The 21,128-nt window shown below is 35.6% G+C and overlaps 1 protein-coding gene across 1 annotated transcript in view; it reads right to left on the bottom strand.

Annotated features, from left to right (window-relative positions):
• UBE4B (ubiquitination factor E4B) overlaps positions 1 to 21,128 on the bottom strand; it is a 120,596-nt gene that overhangs the window by 75,515 nt on the left and 23,953 nt on the right. Inside the window, exons 2-4 of the mRNA XM_044667722.1 lie at positions 18,690 to 18,876; positions 5,110 to 5,245; positions 3,253 to 3,340 (exon numbers count right to left, since the gene is read on the bottom strand). Coding sequence (XP_044523657.1) covers positions 3,253 to 3,340; positions 5,110 to 5,245; positions 18,690 to 18,876 — 411 coding nt within the window. The remainder of the gene's footprint in view (positions 1 to 3,252; positions 3,341 to 5,109; positions 5,246 to 18,689; positions 18,877 to 21,128) is intronic.

The following is a 21,128-nucleotide window of genomic DNA, read 5'->3' as shown; positions in this document are numbered from 1 at the left end:
CAAATATTATCTCTTGTTTGACTCTCACAATAGCCCCATCAGGTAGATGATATTATTACCAACTAGATGGAGCAGCTAAGGATCAAAAAGGTTAAGTGATTCCCAGGGACATCCAGATAACAAATATCTATGGTATTATCCTAACCCAGGCCTTCTCAACTCCATGTACACATCTCCCTTCACCCTGTACTGCTACCTCTCCTACTTAGACAACGTACATACAATTAACAAGAACGAGAAATGAATGGGCCTATTAACAACAAGGTCAGGAGCACTAAAACATAAAATGATTTTAGAGAGCAAAGTTATATATAACAAGAAAGGACTATTTAAAAAGATGTAATGGGAATAAAAAGCAAACCCAAGAAAGAATTGGTTTCCTATTCAAAATGAAGTATATATGTAATTGGGGGGGTGGGGGGGTGGGGGGGTGGTAAATTAAATATAGAAGAAAAATAAATAACATAAGGCTAATAGATGGTGGGAAGAAATTAAAGATGGGCAATTTTTGTTTTGCTTTTATTTTTGGTAAAAAGATAAAAAGCTCCAGATGAAAAAGAAGAGAATAAAAATAGACAATATGGAAATACCCAAGCCAAGGAGGGAGGCATATCCCTAGGCAAAGGTGAACTATGTGACTGAGATGACAACAACTGGCCGGCAGATGAGCTACTACCACTGCTTCCCAATGGGAAGAGAGAGCAGGGCCAGGGGGTGGGTGGGAGTATACAGCAGCATGGGAGAAGGGCACCGCCTTCATTTCCAGAAAAGGGTGAGCAAACTACAAACTGCTTAGTCTGCCTGAGATTCCCAGCAAAATAAGAAAATGTATCAGAAGAGTGATCCTTAGAAAAGTAATAGAAAAGTGATCCCAAAGAGCCAACAGGGCTTTACAATGAACAGGTTCATCTCAGCCTAACTTCTTCTGGCAGGTTTACTAGGTAGATTAGGAGAATTATACAAAAATTACTTTTATCTGATTTTCACAAAGCATTTAAAAATATATTTTGGGCTGTTTTGTGAGGAGATGCACAGATGCACAGGCAGAGTGAGAGCCAGGCTGAGATAACTGGCTGTTGACCCACAAGTCACTGTTAGTAATTCAGTGTCAATGGATGAGTGATTCTTTAGAGAACTTGACTCTACTTACGAATATTTTTCTCAATGACCTGAAAGGCATAAGCAATATGCTTATCCAATTTCCAGGCACCATAATGCTGAAAGAAATCAACTGACTACATAAAAGACAAAGGAGTTTTTTTTTTAATTAAAATAGAGTCGAATCTATTAGGACAAAATATAATAAAGTAAAGTCTATATTAATGGTTTTTTTTTTAATTTCCAAAAGGGAAAAAATAGAGTAGGCAGTATGAAGCAACAGTTTCTTTTTAAGATCTCAGAGTATTTTAGGGTACTACAACCTCAACATGAACTGCCACTGCAATCCAACAAGCTAAAGGAATCTCAGGGCAAAATAAGAGAAGCATTGTGGCCAGATAAAGGAGTACATGACCTTGCTGTCCTTAGCGTAAATGAGGCCCTATCTGGGGGAGTGCTGCACTCAGTTCTGATCAGCTGAAAAGTCTCCAAGACAGTGAGAGACCCTCAGGAAGAGGACACTGAGAGGGCCATGATAGCTGATGTTCCGCAGTGGGTAATCACAAAGACTAAGGGCTGCACTGGTTGTCCTTGGTCCCAGTGGGGAGAACTAAGGAGCATGGCGTAAGACTCACAAAGGGACACTCGGGTTTAATGCCAGGAAAAATTCCTTAATAATCAGAGCTGTCCCAGTGCAGAGTAGATTGCCTAAGGAAGAGTAAGGTGTTCCTTCTTTAACCAGAGATTTCCTGTCAAGGTTAGATGACCACCATTAAGAGATAGTGCAGAGGGGATAACTGTTCAGATAAAGGCTGGACTTGATGGTCTTTCAAATTCAATGACTGTGTGCTTGAATGGAAACTTTCCATATCTATTAGTATAGTTAGTGAGAGAAATGCATAAAAGTGTTTTTCCATGATAATTTAAATTGGTAGGTGATGTGACTATAATTACTAGGTATAAACTAACACTGAAAGAAATGTTCTTTTTCTTGCAAACAATAGAGATTCAAGTTAGCAAAACATAAACCACATATACGTTTTTGTTTTTGTTTTTTAACCCTTACCTTCTGTCTTGTAGCCAATACTGTGTATTGGTTCCAAGGCAGAAGAGTGGTAAGGACTAGGCGATGGGGGTCAAGTGACTTGCCCAGGGTCACACAGATAGGAAGTGTTTGAGGTCACATTTGAACCCAGGACCTCCCGTCTCTAAGCCTGGCTCTCAATCCATTGAGCCACCCAGCTGCCCCTCACATATACTTTCAAAGAGGGTTCTCAAAAATGAACTAACACTCTCTCTCTCTCTCTCTCTCTCTCTCTCTCTCTCTCTCTCTCTCTCTCTCTCTCATATTTTCAAAAAAAAACCCTTTACCTTCTGTCTTAGAATCAATACTGTGTATTTGTTCCAATGCAGAAGAGCTGGTAAGGGCTAGGCAATTGGATTTAAGTGACTGTCCAGGGTCATATAGCTGAGAAGCATCTGAGGCCACATTGAACCCAGGACCTCCTGCCTCTAGGCCTGGCTCTCAATCGCCTGAGCCACCCAGCTATCCCTAAGGAACTCTCCTTCTAATTTAAAATTTTATCAGTTTCTCTTCTACCTACTGTACCTACCTCAGATTCATTGGCAAGGTGAAGAATCAAAACATCATCATTTCTATTTTGCTATCACCTCTGGCCAAGTTTACTCATCCTGAATTCTCAGTCTGTTTTCTCACATTATGATAATGAGTTATCTACAAGTCTGTTACAACACTTCAGGAAGGTTGTCTCTCCTTAGCTCCATAAAGTCAGCTCACAAAAGAAAACTTCTTTCCTCATCAAAGAGCTTATATTGACCTCCAGAAGCACAGAATCCCTGACCTGGAAGGGACTTCAGAAGTTGGGAAAGTTCAACCCAAACATGGATGTCCTCCACAATATCCACATGCTGTCTTTAAACCTCCAGGGATAGAGAGTGCACCAGCTTTTGAAATGGCCTGTTCTAGAAAAGGAAATGCATAAATCCCTTCTAACATGGCATACTGAGCTACTCCAATCTTTTTTCACAAAGTAATTAACTTAGAGGAGCGGTGATTGTGTTTTTCCAATTCTATATAAAAGACATGGCATATGTTACAGAGAAGCTGAAGGATGCATTTTATTTCTCACCAACCTTATCAGAGAGGGTCCTTTTTTCTCTGCGATCATTTTCATCAACCTCCATATTTTCAATTCCTGAATCTACATCCACCTGGGACATGCTTTAGGTAGAAAGAAAAACAATTCACTTTTAGGAGATCCAGACAATTTTTTAATATCATGCCTAACTGGGAGAATTGTTCAAAATCAAAGAAAACGATTTAGATGAAAGAACTGAAAGGGGAATAGGAAGGACCTATTGCCATTAACAACACTGGCCAGTAGGGGTTTTTATCTTATTTCTTGTTCTTGATATCACATTAAAATTAAAGCAATTAAAATAGCTAACACTCATCTTTTCGTTTTAACTAAGGAAATGACAGAAAATCCTTCTCTCTCTTTGGACTCTCTGTGTTTGAATCTCATTTCCCAACAAAATGAGTTCCTTAAGGACTGGGACTATATCTCACTTTTCTAGTTGTATCTCCCTATAGTTAACACATGTTAGATGTTTAAAAAACATGTATTTATTGATGCACTAGTTTCCCTTAAGACAGTTATATAGACTACCCACCGATATTTCTAAGCATACTATAAAACTAAAACCTAAAAATTACTATAAAACAGTTAAGTATATTTGTGTATGATATATAACAAGTTAGTGATAAGTGAGGAAACCAGGGGCATAATGGATAGAACACTGGACTTAGAATAAAAAAAGACCTGAGTTCAAATCTTGCCTCTTATACTTAACTAGCTGCATGATTGCTGTTGAGTTGTCTTTCAGTTGTATCTGATCCTTTGTGACTCTGGTTTCTTTTGTTTGTTTGTTTTTTTAATTCCCGAAGAGATATTGGAGTGGTTTGCCACTTCCTTCTCCAGCTCATTTTACAGGAGAGGAGGAAACTGAGGCCAGCAGGATTAAGTGACTTGCCCAGGGTCATACAACTAGTAAGTGTCTAAGTTCAGATTTAAAGATGAGTCTTCCTGACTCCAAGCCCAGCTGCCCCATGTAACTCAGAGCAAGTCATTTAACCTCACTCAGTCTCAATTTCCTCAACTGTAAAATGGGGACTATAATAACATCTAGTTCACAGGATAAGTAAAATTTTATAATAATTGGTCATAGCTTCATAAACATATCATTGATTTCCACTGTTTTGCCTACCTTAATGAACTCAACTAATTTAATTAACTTTTCCTCACCTTAAAATCAATTTGACCAGTCTCTTCCTGGCTAATCTAACAAGGTCCCTTTAATCAGGTACCAAACTGCTAGTGTTTTCTGATATGTGATAAGCAATAAAGAGACATAAAGCCCTCAGACAATAGGGAATATTCCACAGGTGTTTTGTGGAATTGCACAGAAATTCTCCAGGCTCAAATCCCTTCAAATGTATGAATGACACATATATTGCACAATTCCCCTACATTCAGTATTAGCTTCATTCTGATAAGTTGGAACCTTCATGTCTACCTGTAACAGTGCTTACCTGGATAAGTGAGGTCTATGGACCAGAAAAAGATCCACTATATAGAGAATCAGTCTGACACGATGATTACCAACATCACAAATACCATTTCCATTTCACAAAATAATTCCAACATGCAGTTTTTAAAAAACCTTGCTCCAAAGCTTAAGGGTTGCTTTAACAGTTAAGAACAGAGATCCTGTCCAATAGTTACCCATTAACACTTCCCCATAATAAGGAGAGCCTCTCACCACCCTTTCAAACATTTACAGCAGCACTACTTATTGCCCACACACATTGTATGTGCAGAGTACTCAGAGGAAACAAGGCAATGAATTTAACAGATATTTCCTTATAAAGATAACAATGACTTGGTATTTCCCAAATGCAATAGTTTTGTGGAAAATCTGCCTTTTCACCTTTTCTCACAGGAGACGCTGTCGATATCCATGCTCTGGGACCGAGAGAGAGACTGTGACTGGGTTTCAAGGCTATTAGAAGGTGAGCTGCTGAGAGAACTGACTCCTTCACTGCTCTGGCTTCGATGCGCAACTCCTGAAAGCAATGTGAAAATAGCTGTAAAGGAGTAAAAGAGCTTCACCATTTTAACTCAAATTGCTGTGAAACTTAATAATTAATAAATATCTAATGATAATTTTATGCCATCATTTTTTGGTAGCAAAGAATTAGATACTCACTGACTGGGAGTAGTAAAATCGGTCCATGAACGTGAAATATGGCTGTGCTGTAAGAAATGATGAATGGAAAAATACAGAAGTATGGGAAGAACTCCGTGAACTGATACAAAGTGAAAGACGAGCCAAAAAATATATATACATAAGGACTATAATGAGGTAAACAGAAAGAATTAGAACAATTGAAAGTTAGTGCTACAAAAAATACAAGAACAAAGAAAAGAAATGAAAAGACCCTGCTTCCTCTCCTTTGAAGAGGGAAAGGGCCACTGGCTTTGGAACACTTAAAATACTGTCAGATTTTTTTTTTTTGGTGTAATTAGTTTTAACAATTTTTTCTATATATATCCTCTTTTTCTTTTTAAAACAAATTATAATAGAGAATGATTTTCTGGAAGGGAGAGGGATATAGGGGAAATTTTAAGGAATGAAAAAAAAACGAATTAATAAGAACTTATTTTTTAAAAGGAACTGTTATTCCGTCTGCTGAAGTGATAATCATTGAAATCACCTAAGAAAATTCACAGATATAACAATATCACCTTTATGCTTATTTAGTGCCTATAATTATAGGGATTCATTTACATCAACATGTCAGTTACTTTCCCAAGACCAGCTCCCAAAAATGGAAGTATTTTAGACAGAAAAAAAAAATGTAGATATAGAAGTTATCTATAGTAACAGTCAGTGGGACTACTGGAACTAGAATCTGAGATTTAATGACATCTTCCAAATTATATAGCAGTTCTTGGACACTCAGGAAATAATTTTTTTTCTCCTAGACCCATGATGGGCAAACTACAGCTGCCAGATACAGCCCCATGAAATGTTCTATCTGGCTGAGAGACATTATTCCTAATTTGACAAATACAAAGAGTAGGGATACAATACAATGAAACTTCAAAAGAGTTGCCTTAGAAACAGACTGACAGATGAGCATTTCCTTTCCTTTGGCCCCCTCTTTAAAAAGTTTAAAAAGTTTGGCCCCCCAATCTGGCCTGCGGGCTGTAGTTTGCCCATCACTGATCTGATGGTCCACAATAGGATGAACCAGGGCTTAACACTTATAGGCCAAGTCTTTGAACAACCATGAGTGGCTTCAAAGCCTCAAAAACTATCATAGCAGGAGAAAACTAATTTCAAATTTATTTGAATAAAAAAGGTCAGAAAACCATCGGGGGTTGGGGGAGGGGGGAAGGGGAGGGAATCCTTAACAAGAATATCAATAACTTAGTAAACTAAATGCTAAAGTTTATGTACAGATTATAATAATGAATTAACAAGGTAAAGGCTCAAAGAGCTAACATTATTTAAATATCATTATCAGAGTATTGCATTTGGCCCATATCATACTCCCATCCTCAAAATTATTTATAATTTATATATTTTACACCTTAGCACACAAGGATACATTATTCTAACAGTTAGCTTCCCAATTATAGTTTCCCAATTATCTTCCTTTGAAAAAGAAACAGGTTTCTAAACATTATAAGAAAAAACACAACTGAGAAAATACCTTAAAATATAGAAATTCCTCTTTACAATCTAAATAATAAATTCATATGCAACCAGCCAGTAACATAATATGCAAATGATCTTGGGAAATAAAGATATTTCAAATGGAAAGACTGGCCTTTCCTGCCTTACTTGAAATCCTTCTCTGGTCTAGTCCATTAACACAGTTTACTACACATACTGCCAACTCAAAAGAGAAGCATAACTTGACTAAGTGGTTTTAAAATCTATTTTATTTCATCTCAATACAAATTTTCTCATTAGTTTAAATTCCCACTAAACCAGCTTTCTTCTTAAAGATAGCTTATTAGTAAATTTTCTCAAATGAGCTAAGCTATATACATATCAAATCACTATTAGCATGGATTATAAGCAAGAAGCCCTGCATTTAATGTCAGATTTAGTTGATAGGTTGGCTAATTCTGCTGAATCATACTCTTTTTCCTCTTTCATTTTTGTTCTTTAATACAAGGAATGGCTCTTTGGAGGGAGAAGTAGGAGGTACATATTAGGAGAATAGTTAAGGAAACACCTTCTTCCTACCTTTGGGCAAGTCTCTCTCTGGGCGTTAGCTACAAAATAATGGAATTGTACTAGACTCTCTGATCACAGATTTAGAATGGGAAAAGACTTTAGAGGTCACCTTGCCCAACATGTTCATTTCTCAGATGATGTAACTTAAGGCCAAGGAGGTTAAATGACTTCCCCAAAGACACATAAGCAGCAAAGTGGCAGACCTAAATTTCAAATCCAGGAACTATGATTCCAATTTTAGACTTAGATGATCTCTAAGATCCATTGGTAATGAGGTAATGTATATGGAAAAGGCCTATGAGACAGATAGGTCAAACATCAATGTAGATATATATCCATCTATCTATCAATTTATTCACACTGATAGAAGCAGCCAACATGTCTAGGTGTTCCTCTATGTATACATGGGGAAGCGGGGGGAGGTTGTCTACGGAGACAGAAAGAAAATAACAAATTACTGAGATTTTAAAAAAAACAAAAACCCAAGGATGTAAATATGTAAATAACTAGTTGTGTGTAACCTCCCAAAACTTAGCCTCCTCTCTCTTCTGTTAATTGAGGGGGTTGGGCAAGATGCTCTCTGAGGTTCTTCCAGCTCTAATGCTGCAGAATTCCAATCCCTTAAATAGAGATGAAAATGACTTAAGTGTCTTATTCATAACTCAGTTTTTAATCTCTCCCCAAGTCAATATGACATTACATGTACTCTACTTCTAACATTTTCCATTTAATTTATGGGAAGAGAAATAGAATCTTTCTCTGCCTGTGCTGATGAATAACTCTATAATCTGCTTCCATTGAATCAGTGTGTATCTTGTATTTACCTACTCCTACACATCTCACCCACTAGAATGTAACATCCATGAAGGCAGGGGCTATGTCTCTTTTCTCAGCATAGCAATAGGTACATAGCAGTGCTTAATAAAAGTTGACTGACTGACTGATGCACAGTCCTAGAAAGTTGGTCAAGGTCTATGTGACTTTTGTCAAATCACTTACCTTCCCAGGCCCCACTTTCATCCTCCTCCTCCTCCTGGCTTTTCTTCTGACTTTTCTGGCTTCTATACCCTGGCTCCACAGGTACCCTTCCCTGTGTGACTCCTCCTTTTCAGTCCCCTTTTAGGGCTGTTTTCTTCCAGAGGAAGAACTCTCTGAAGGCAGAAACTGTCTTTTTGCTTGTATTTGTATCCCCAGGCCTCAGAATAGTGTCTAGTACACAATTAGTGCTTAATAAATGCGTGTTACTATGCCTATAGAATGACGGTGTTGGCTTCTGAGGGTCCTTCCAGCCCAATCCCTATTCAGAATTCTAGTGCGTGTGTGTCACAGTCAAGCAAATTCTAAGATCAACTTTTTATCCACCAAGCCAGATGCCTCTCAATTTAACTTAATCAGGCAAAAACTCCTAGAAAAGCCTTGAGGGAAAATATGAGGGAAGAAGGGAATAAGCATTTATATATTACTGTCAGACAGTTTTTATCTCATTTGACTCTCATAATAACCTGAGATGAGGAGATTCAGGAAAAGAGTTTTAAGTGATGTACCCAGGTTTACATAGCTAGAAAGTATCAAAGCCAGATTTAAACTTAAGAGGCTCTACATGGCACAGTAGATATGTTAGGTATGGAATCAGGAAAACCTGAATTACTACTACTACTTCTACTACTGATGATGATGATGATGTTGATGATGATGATGATGATGATGATAACATCTCCCCTTCCAGAATTGTTGAGATGATCAAAGGAGACAATAGCTGCAAATAGTTTAGCACAGTGCATAGGATATAGAAGACACTATACAAATTGTTTGCAATCAATCCAATGTAACCAATATTAGAAAGGAAAGAACTGGCTGAAAAAATTTTGTAACACATTTCTCGGATAAAGGCCTCATTTCTCAAACATGTAGACAACTAAGTCAAATTTATAAGAATAAAAGTCATTCCCCAATTGACAAATAGTCAATGGATATGAATAAGCAGTTTTCAGATGAAGACATCAAAGCCACCAATAATAACATGAAAAAAATGCTCCACAACACTCAATAGAGAAATGCAAATTAAAACAACTGAGGTACCATCTCATACCTATCAGATTGGCCAATTTGACAGAAAAGGAAAACGATAAATGTTGAAGGAGATGTGGCAAAATTGAGACACTAATGCATTGCTGGTGGAGTTGTGAACTGGAGGGCAATTTGGAATTATGCTTAAGGGGCTATAAAACTGTGCATACCCTTTGATCCTGTAAAGCCAATAGGTCTTTATCCCAAAAAGACAAAAAAGGGGGTGGGGAAAAGATTCTACTTGTACAAAAATACTTATAGTAGCCTTTTTTGTGGTTGCAAAGAATTGGAAATCATGGAGATGTCCATCAATTAAGGAATGGCTGAACAAATTGTGGTATGTTGGTGATGGAATACTACTATGCTATAAGGAATGATGAACAGGATGGGTCCAGAAAGAGCTGGAAAGATCTATATGAACTGATGCAGAGTGAAATAAACAGGCTGCCTCCAAGTATTTCATAAAGGCTCCTCTAAGTACTAAAAGACCCACTAAGCCACCTAGCTGTCCCCTTCCTTGGTAATTTTATTTTTATTTATAATTTTTTTACCAACTACATGTAATAACAAATTTCCATATGTTTTCCTAAGTTATATAATCAAACTTCTCTTCCTCCTTCCCTTGATAATTTTTATCCTTTTTCTTCCAAATGAATTTTTAAGTTTTTCCCTAGCTCTATAAAATAATTCTTTATTAGTTGTATTGGAATGGCATTGAATAATAAGTAGATTATTATTATATTCTCAGTCTACTCATAAGCAACTACTACTTCTTCCATTGTTTAGATGTCTTTATTTGTATGAAAAGCATTTTATCATCATGTTCATATGCATCCTGGGTGTGTCTTGGCAGGTAGCATCCCAAGTATTTTATATAGTCTGCAGTTATTTTAAATATCTCTTCCTGGGGACATCTGGGTAGCTCAGTGGATTGAGAGCCAGGGCTAGAGACCAGGTCCAGGGTTCAAATCTGGCCTCAGATACTTCTTAGCTGTGTGACCCTGGACAAGTCACTTGACTCCCACTGCTTAGCCCTTACTACTCTTCTGTCTTGGAACCAATACACAGTATTGATTCTAAGATGGAAGCTAAGAGCTTTTTTTTTTTTAAACTAACAAACAAATAAATGAATGTCTCTTCCTACTATGTTTTGTTAGTGATATTTAGAAAGTGACAATTTATGCAGTTTATTTTATAGTTATATTTTAAATAACAAGGTCCTGCAACCTTGTTTAATTTGTTCATTTTCAATGTTTTTTTAGCTTGTTCTCTAAGGTTTCCTAACTATGCCATCATATGATCTGCTAAGAATGAGTTTTGTTTCCTTGTTGCCTATTTTTATTTTTTCAATTTTTTTTTCTTATATTATTACTATGGCTAGCATTTCTAGTATGAAACTGAATAACAATGATGATAATTGACATCCATATTTGATATTTGATCTTATTTGGAAGTTTCTAGTTCAACCCCACTTTAGATAATGCTTGCTCTTGGCTTTTGATAGATATATTATTTTACAAAAAAATCCAGTTATTTCTCTGCTTTTTAGTATTTGTAACAGGAATGGGTGTTGAATTCCCAAAAGCTTTATCCAGATCTATTAATATAATCATTACTTTTTTGTTGTTTTTGTTATTGATAGTCAATTGTGTTTAGTTTTCCTAATTCTGAACTAGCCCTGCATTCCTGGCATAAATCCTACCTGGTTAGAGTATGTGATCTTTCTGACACATTGCTATAATATCCTTGCTAGTACTTTACTTTAAAATTTTGCATCAACATTGAATAGGGAAATTTGTCCATAATTTTCTTTCTGTTTTTGCTCTTCCTGGTTTAGGTATCAATGTCATATTTATGTCATAGAATGTCTATGACTTCTTTTTCTTTTTTCAAATGGTATATATAACAAATGGTATTTTTCAAATGGTATATATAGCAAAATTGTTCTTTGAAAATTTTGTAAAATTCACTTGTAAATCCATCTGATCCTGGTTCTTTTTCTTAGAGAATTCATTGATGGATTATTCAACTTCTTTTTCTAAAATTGGGTTATTTTTTTATTTTCTCTTTTGCTAATCTGAGCAATTTTTATACATATTCGTCCCTTTCATTTAGACTGTCAATGTTATTGGCATATAACTGGACAAAATAGCTCCTAATGATTAATTTAATGATGTATTGATCCTTTTCTGATACTGAGAATTTGGTTTTCTTCCTTTATTTAATCAAATTAGACAATGGCTTATCTATTTTACTGTACTCCTCTCTCACAAAACCGGCTCTTACATTTTATTCATTAATTCACTGGCCCTTTTATTTTAATTTTGTTCATCTCTACCTTAAAATTCAGGATTTCTATTTTGGTGTTTAACTGGGGATTTAAAAGTTGTTCTTTTTCTATAGTTGCATGCCCTATTTATTGATTTGCTCTTTTTCTCTTATTTTTTTTAAGCATGTAGAGATATAAACTTTCCCTTAACTACTGCCTTGGCTACATCTCAGATTTTGGTATGTTGTCTCACTGACATCATTATCTTTAATGATTTGTTCTTTGACTCATTTTTAAAAATTAGATCATTTTGTTAATAATTAATTTTTAATTTATGCTTCCAGGCCCTTCATTGACTATATTTTTAATTCCATGATGGTCTGAAAAGGGTACATTATAGTTCTACTTTTCTGCATTTGTTTGTGAGGTTTTTATGCCCGAGTACAGTCAATTTATGTGAAAGTACAATTAAGAAAAAAGTATACTCCATTTTCTCCAGGTCTATAATAACTAATTTTTCTAAAATTCTATTAATCTTAACTTTTTTCTTATTTTGTTAGATTTATCTAGTTCTGAGAAGAGATAAATTAAAGTTCATGAGTAATACAGTTTTATTGTCTATTTCCTCTTATAATTTAACTTTTCCTTCAAAGATCTCAATAGATATGTTTAGTACTAATATTACTTCATTGTTGATGGTGCCTCTTAGCAAAATACAATTTCCGTGATTATTTCTCTTGATTAGGTATACTTTTGCTTCCTCTGAGATTGTGATTCCTACCCATGCCTTTTTTACTTCAGCTCAATCATAATGGATTCTGTTTCAACCTCTTATTTTAACCCCCTACATCTTTCTGTTTCAAGTATGTTTTTATAAAAAATGTACTGTTGGATTTGGGTTTCTAATCCATTCTGCTATCTCTACCTCTGTTTTATGAATCAGTTGATTCCATTCATTTTCATAGTCATAACAGTTAACTGTGTACTTCCTTCTAAATTCATTCTTCTATTTATCCTTTTTTTTAACCCTGTCCATCCTCAATGACTGTTTTGCTTCTGACCACTGCCTCCCTTAAACTGCACTCTCTCTTATCACTCCTTCCCCTTCTACTTCCCTAATGGATAATTTCAACACCCAACTGAGCTCATGTATGCAAATGGTTATGTATGTATACTATATATATATACACGCATAGATACACAACATGTATATATGTATAATCTTCCATATGAACCAGTTAAGATGAAGTGAGTTTCAAGTGCTGTCTGCTACCCTGCTCTATTTCACGTAAAAGAGAAATGCAAAGAAGATAATTTCCTTATCCTCCCTCCTCCTTCTTCCAGTACAACTCTTTCTCAGTCTTCTATTTTTTATTTTGAGATCATCCCAACGTAACAGATTCATAACCATGCCCTTTGTCTATATAGATACTTCTAACTCCTATAACGTTGATAAAAGTGTTTTGAGTTACATATATCATCTTCCTATCTGGGAATGTAAACAATATACATTTCCTAAGGTCATCATGATTTTTAAACCATGTTTATTTTTTATCAAAATCTCTTGTGAGGAGTGAAATAACTGAGGAAACAGATTTGAACTTCCATGTATCAATATATTTTTTGCTACTGATAATAAATCAATTTATTAAGCAATGCATGCTAACTGGCCATCTGCAAAAAATTGGGACCAGGCCTCCTTAGCATGGCACTGGACCCTGAACAAGGGGAAGATAAATTATTTTTTTTTTTTGCATTAAAAGAAAACAATTAACAGAATATAAACCAGGAAACAAGATTAGATAATTTGATTTCTTACTGGAGGAAAGATGGGTAGGGAATTTCAAAATGGGAAAGAAAGCAAAATGTATAATTCCCTGAACTTAGAAAAAGATGTATCCAGCTAGCAATTTATATGTAATGGGGATAAGCCAGAAGACTTCTTGAAAAGATCAAAGGTGAAACAAAGATGCCCATTACCACCATTATTGTTCAATATTGTAATAGAAATGCCAGTTATAGTAATAAAAGAAGAAAAAGAAATAGAAAGAATTAGAATAGATGAGGGTAACTATCACTTTTTGTAGATGGCAGGATGGTATACTTAGAGAATCCTAGAGTCAATTAAAAATTAAGTGAAATAATGAATAACTTTAGCAAAGTTGTAGGATATATAAAATGAGCCCACATATATCATCATCATATCAGTACATTACCAGAGTCCAACAGCAAGAGAAATTCCATTTAAAATAACTGTAGATAATATAAACTATCTGTAAGTCTACCTGCCAAACCCAGGAATCATATAATTACAGAACACTTCTCATACAAATAAAATCAGATCTACACAAATGGAAAAACGTTACAATTCTACCTAAATTAATTTACATATTCAGTGCCATATCAATTGAACTACTAAAATATTATTTCATGAAACTAGAAAAAAATTTACTTTAATTCATTTGGAAGAAAAAAAGGTCAAGAATATCAAGGGAATTAATGGGGGGAAAACTGTGAAGGAAGGTGGCCTAGCAGTAACAGATCTCAAACTGGATTATAAGGTGGCATTAAAACAATCTGGTACTGGGCCAGAAAGAAAATAATAGATTGAAGGAATAGATAGGTACAAAATACCTCATAGTAAATGACTATAGTAATCTAGTGTTTGATTAACCCAAAGAGTCAAGCTTTGGGACAAGAAAATTTTTTTGGCAATTTGACAATTGACAATTGACAAAAATTGCTGGTAAAACTGGAAAACAATATAGCAGAAACTATGTATAAACCAACATCTGAGACCACATATCAAGATAAAGTCAAAAACAGATACATAATTTATACAGAAAGAGTGATATCATAAGTAAATAAAGGGAGCATGGAATAGTTTACCTGCCAGATCTATGGATAAGGGAAGAATTTATGATTAAACAATAGAGAGCATTACGGGACATAAAATGAATAATTTTAATTATATTAAATTAAAAGACACAAACAAAACCAATGCAGCCAAGACCAGAATAAAAGTGGAAAGCCAGGAAAACTTTTTTTTTTTTTTTTTACATTTTTAAACCCTTAACTTCTGTGTATTGGCTCCTAGGTGGAAGGGTGGTAAGGGTGGGCAATGGGGGTCAAGTGACTTGCCCAGGGTCACACAGCTGGGAAGTGGCTGAGGCCGGGTTTGAACCTAGGACCTCCTGTCTCTAGGCCTGACTCTCAATCCACTGAGCTACCTAGCTGCCCCTCCCAGGAAAACTTTTTTGCAGCAATTATCTCTGATAATGGCCTTATTTTTCAAGCAAACAGAAAACTGAATTAAATGCATAAGAATACAAGTAAGTCATTTTTATGAAAAAGTATGCTATCTACCTCCAGAGAAAAAACTGTTGGGTGTAGAAATGCAGAGGAAAACATATGATTTATCACTTGTTTCTTTGGATATATGGTTTAGGGTTTTAGTTCCATAAGATTATTCGCTTACAAAAGTGAATAATATGGAAATATGTTTCATGTGATAATACATGTAAAACCGAAATTGAAATGCTTTTAAGCTGGGGTGGTGTTTGTTTTGAATTCAGGGAAGTGCTATTTGGAAGTGTCTAGCAGACTCCCTATGGACACGTGGGGGCTTTGAGACTACATTACCCATGATTCCAATGGGTCTTAGGACGTGGGGACGTCAAAGGTCCCCACGCAGGGGGCAGCTTAAATTCAGAGGAGGGCCTAGAGAGAGAGAGCTCTCTCTCTTGGTTTTGCTGAGTGGCTGGCTGGCGTACAAGAGGGACAAGATGGGCTCCGGCAGTAAATTTATAATCTTTTTTTTTTTTTTTTTTAAACCCTTGTACTTTGGTGTATTGTCTCATAGGTGGATGATTGGTAAGGGTGGGCAATGGGGGTCAAGTGACTTGCCCAGGGTCACACAGCTGGGAAGTGGCTGAGGCTGGGTTTGAACCTAGGACCTCCTGTCTCTAGGCCTGACTCTCACTCCACTGAGCTACCCAGCTGCCCCCTCATCCGGCAGTAAATTTAAAAGATAGTTAGGCGCGGTCATATATATTTTACCAACATGGTCATGGCTTTAATTAAACTACTTATTTCTCTTATACTATGTCTTTATCATTTTTAATCTTAACAGTGGGATGGGGAGAGACAATTTGGATCATGTAACTATGGAAAACTTATGTTATTAAAATTAAAAAAAGAAAAAATTATATAAGTCATTCCCCAACTGGTCAAAGGATATCAACAGTTTTTTTAAACCCTTATTTTATCTAACCATTCTGGAAGGCAATTTGGAATTGTGCTCAAAGGGCTTTAAAAGAATGAATGTCCTTTGATCCAGCAATATCAATACTTTGGGGTTTGTAACTTAATAAAAAAAAATGGGGATGGACCTGTTTGTACAAAAATATTCATAGCTGAGCTTTTTGTGGTAGCAAAAAATTTGACTAAAGGGTTGTCAATCAGTTGGGGAATGGCTGAACAAATTGTGGTATGTGATGGTGGTAGAATACTAGTGTGCTATATGGAATGATAAACAGGATGATTTCAGAAAGAGCTGGAAAAACCTATGTGAACTGATGCAGAGTGAAATAAGCAGAACCAGGAGAACATTATACACAGAACTGCTATATTGTGGAATGATTAAATGTGACAGACTTTGCTACCAACAGCAATTCAATGATCCAGGACAATTCTGAGGACTTATGACAAAGAATGCTCTCCACCCTCCAGAGAAAGAACTATTGAAGCAGAAATGCAGATGAAAACATATGATTTACCACTTGTTTATTTGGGTTTATGTTTTGAGGTTTTGGTTTTATGAGATTATTCACATACAAAAATGAATAATATGGAAATGTTTTGTGTAATAATATATGTAATAAACAAGACTGAATTGGGAGGGGAAGAAGACGCTATGGATCACATAACTTCAGAAAACTTACGTAGAAATTTGTTATTAAAATCAAATAATAAATTTAAGAAAATAAATTACTAATACATCAGAAATAAATGAAGAGCAACATGCTTGCACTAATTTAGATACTTAAATATTTGCTGAATAGAGGCCTCCAATTTGGCCCTGTTCTGTATGTATATTGACATGAAGGTGAAGAGGGGAAGGGGGGGGGAATTATATTTTCACTTTTAATCATGAAATGTGTTTCAATAACCTTTACTCTTATTATGCTTTTAAATTTTAAAAAAAATATAGGCCTAGGTAAGAAGGGGGGAAAAAAATCTCAAGATTTTCTCAAAGAAACACATGAACTAATCCATACAATACTGTCATAATTGCAGAAGCCCCAAAGGATGGTTCTGTCACCACCAATTTATCTTTATAGTCTAAAACTCAGGATCACTCTTTTCCTTTATGACCTATAGCATTTTTGCAGATTATACTGTATTCTTTAGTTACCTTTTCCTCTAAATTTTAACTGTTTCTTAAATGTTTATATTGGCTTTGTAACTAAAATAAATGTGATCTTTTAGGGATAGTTGTCCTTATTTTATAAATGAAGAAAAGAGCTGCTCAGAGGTTAAATGACTTGTCAAATATCACATTGCCTTAGACCTTCCAAGATGCAGAAAATATATTCATCCTGACACTTTCAATAATCTTACTGGGGATAAAACACTTGAAAAATCCCCCTCTGAAATCCTTGTTTATATAAGTAATAAGGACCACTGGCCATGTCTGCGAGAATGCCAGGAACAATCAATCAATAATCTATTAATAACTAAAGAAAACATAATCTTTAAAGGTGGGTATCATGTCTATAATATCTTTGCAACCTTCAAGCTACCTAAGAATAGTATGATGGTTGCACTCAGCAATCATTAAGGTTGCTTAATAAAGGATTGTGAAGAAATACATTTTATCTCTTAAATAACTGACAACTAAACTATTGAAGGGTCTGACCATTCTGAAGGGTTGGCTGCTCCTAAGACTTAACGAGAAAAAAACAAAATTTTTTTAGAGAAATATGAAAATCTATTTGACCTACAATTACAAAATGGAAATAGTTAATTTAAGCCTTAAAATAGTATCTCTCTGGGGCAGCTAGGGCAGTGATGGGCAAACTATTTCCCACAGGCCAGATCCAGGCCATAGTTTGCCTACCACTGCCTTAAGCAATTCTCTAATCACTTGCGCCCCCACATCCAGATGTAGTGATTAGGGAATTTCTTAGGGCAGTGATGGGCAAACTGTGGCCTGGATCTGGCCTGAGAATAGTTTGCCCGAAGTGCATAGAGAGCCAAGCCTGGAGATAGGTAGTCTTGGGTTCAAATCTAATATCAGACATTTTCTTAGCTGTGTGACCCTGGGCAAGTCATTTAACCCCATTTGCTTACCCCTTACCATTCTTCTGCCTTGGAACCAATACACATTCTAAGACAAAAGGTATGGGTTTTCTTTTAATAAAGTATCTCTCTTGATACTATATTTCAAAGAAAAAAATAAGTTTTGAAAAACATTATAAAGAGCCAGGCCTAGAGATGAGAGGTCCTGGGTTCAAATTTGGCCTTAAAGACTTCCCAGCTGTGTGACCCTGGACAAATTAACTCCTATTGCCTAACCCTTACTGTTCTTCTGACTTAGAACCAATACTGAATATTGATTAAAATACAAAAAATAATGATTTTAAAAAAAGAAAAAGATTATATATTTGATTGGTTAAAATATACTTAAAAAACACTATTAAGTATATTCATCAGTTCAAGGCTTTTAAAATATTTCATTGTGAATGGAAGTGCATAATAAATTTTAAGCATACACACACACAAGAGTAATGCAGCATTTAAAGATGTTCATCTTCATTTATCTAGAATATATCAGAGAAACAATGCTATCTGTAAATTTAGAGAAATATCATGGTTAAAATTAAAAATTCCTTTCCAGGATTAAGCTAAGGCTCACCTGATGCACCTATTGGGGAGGTAGCTGGGGTCATGTTGTGGACATTTAGCCCAAGATTATGGGAAGGGCCTGGGGCTGGTGCTGCTACAGGAGGGCCTGGTGGGTTTTCTCTCTGTGGAGAGGTAAGTGGGGTAGAGGGCTGTGAAGTCTGTCCACCAGCAAGTCGAGCAAGGCGCCTCCGTCGGATCTAAAAAAAAAAGAAAAAGAAAAAGATAATTTTTAAAAATTCACTTCCCATTATATAATATTGTAAAATTTACAAACCGAGGCATGTATTTCAATTAGTTCCCACAACCAGCATCATTGTCCTTATTTTACAGATGAAGAATAGAGCAGGTCAGAAATTAAGTGATCACATAGTCTGGACTTCCTAAGGAGCAGAAAACAGGCTTATCCTGACAGTGCTCATTGGGGATAAAACATATGAAAATCTGCCTCTGGTATCCTTGTCTGTACAAGGGGTCAAGGTCCCCTGGACACATCTAGAAAAATGCAGAGCATAATCAATCAATCAATAAACATTCACTAAGTAATTAGCATTAATTAAGCAAAAGTCATCAGCTCCTCCTACCCTGATTCCAAGAGATTCTTTGAGGGTTATCTAAGAGATAGGAGAGAAAAAGGACCTTCATGGAAGCTGCAGAATCTCTTTTGTATTTGGTTTGCCATTTTAGTCCTAGCTACTTATGGTATATTAATTTTCTTCAGCTTATCTCCTAGTCCTGGCAGGAAGGTACAAGTCTATAACTTTATAGCAATGTTGTCCAAAAGCAAGTTTGTGGAATTGATAGAATTTGAGAGAAGAGAGGTGACATGGTCCATTACAAGCTATCATAGTAACAAGGAGTCTGACACAAACCCAGAAGAAAAGAATTACTCAAAAACATCTACAAGTAAAGACTCAAAGGAAAACACAGCTTAAACACAAGTTCAACGAGAATTTGTGGAAGAGATAAAGAATTTTTAAATGTTTTTATCACCCATATATACAAAAATAATTATAGCAGCTCTTTCTATAGTGACAAACAACTAGAAACTGAAGAGATAGTAAGAACTGAGGAATGACTGAACAAATTATGTTAGATGAGTATGATAGAATACTATTGTGCTGTGAGAAATGACAAAGGGAATGGTTTCAGAGAAACCTGAGAAAACACAGAACTGAGGAGGAGTGAAGTAACCAGAACCTGGCAAACAATCTACATGGTAATGGCAATATTGTAAAGACAAATCAAATGGGAGAAAGACTTTGTAGTTGATCAACATGACAAAAGACCCATAATGGAAAATGTTATTCATTTCTAGACAAAGAATGATGGGCACTGAGCAAAGCATATTTTCCCCTTTGTTTTTTCCTATCGTTTATATTTTTGGTCAAAACATGGTTAATGAAAAGAAACTTGTTTCTCATGATTTTTCATGTGTAATGTATTTTGTATTTATTGCCTTCTCAATGGGTGGAGGAAAGGGAAGGGGAAGGAAAAAATTTTGAACTGAAAATTGAATTTTATTCCATTCAATTTTGTGTAAGTTGCCCGTCCCCAAAATTATTTTAATCAATGAAATGAAAAGTGTTAGAAGTAAAAATTGGAAAAGAAATGAGAGTTACAGATGAAAGAATTGGAAAGGGAATTAACAGCTTGGTACAGGAGGTACAAACCCTGCATTTTGCCAACAACTTCTGAAAATTAGAATGGACCTAATAGAGACCACCAATGAATGATACCATAAAACAGCAAATAGTAAACCAAAGTCAAAGACTAAAAAAAAAGAAAATTTAAAGTATCACACGCCAAAAACAAATAACCTGGAAAATAGATTAAGAAAGAAAATTTAAGAATCACTAAACTATCTAAAAGCCATAATCAAAAATAACACCCCCCCCCAAAAAAACCCACACACAAACCTAGACATATGCTAAAAAACCTGAACAAATCTCTTAGAACAGGTGTCATACATTTGCCCAGAGGTCACAACACTTTTTTTTTAAACCCTTAACTTCTGTGTTTTGGCTCATGGGTGGAAAAGTGGTAAGGGTGGGCAGTAGGGGTCAAGTGACTTGCCCAGGGTCACACAGCTGGGAAGTGTCTGAGGCTGGATTTGAACCTAGGACCTCACGTCTCAAGGCCTGACTCTCAAGAGGTCACAACACTTCTAAGTGAGCCCCAAAAAACAAAATGTAACTGAGAAATGTTTACAAAATTAATTAAGAATATACTAGAACATAAATGTTATGCAGTTTCCTAAATAAATATACAGTCTCCAGGGATCATCTTTATGTATGGGTTAGTGAGAAAACTCAGTTCTATGAGTTTGGTCACCATTATCTTAAAATCAGAGAGCAAAGTAAAAATTGAAAGAATCTATGCCAATCATCTCATGAAAGGAACCCCAAAATGAAAACTTCCAGGAACATCCTAGCCAAAATTTAGTTTCCAG

The sequence above is a fragment of the Gracilinanus agilis genome, chromosome 3 (genome assembly GCF_016433145.1).
Source record: "Gracilinanus agilis isolate LMUSP501 chromosome 3, AgileGrace, whole genome shotgun sequence".
NCBI classification, from domain to species: Eukaryota; Metazoa; Chordata; class Mammalia; order Didelphimorphia; family Didelphidae; genus Gracilinanus; species Gracilinanus agilis.
The sequence above is the reverse complement of the archived record's forward strand: the minus strand, read 5'-3'. Positions and strand labels throughout refer to the sequence as shown.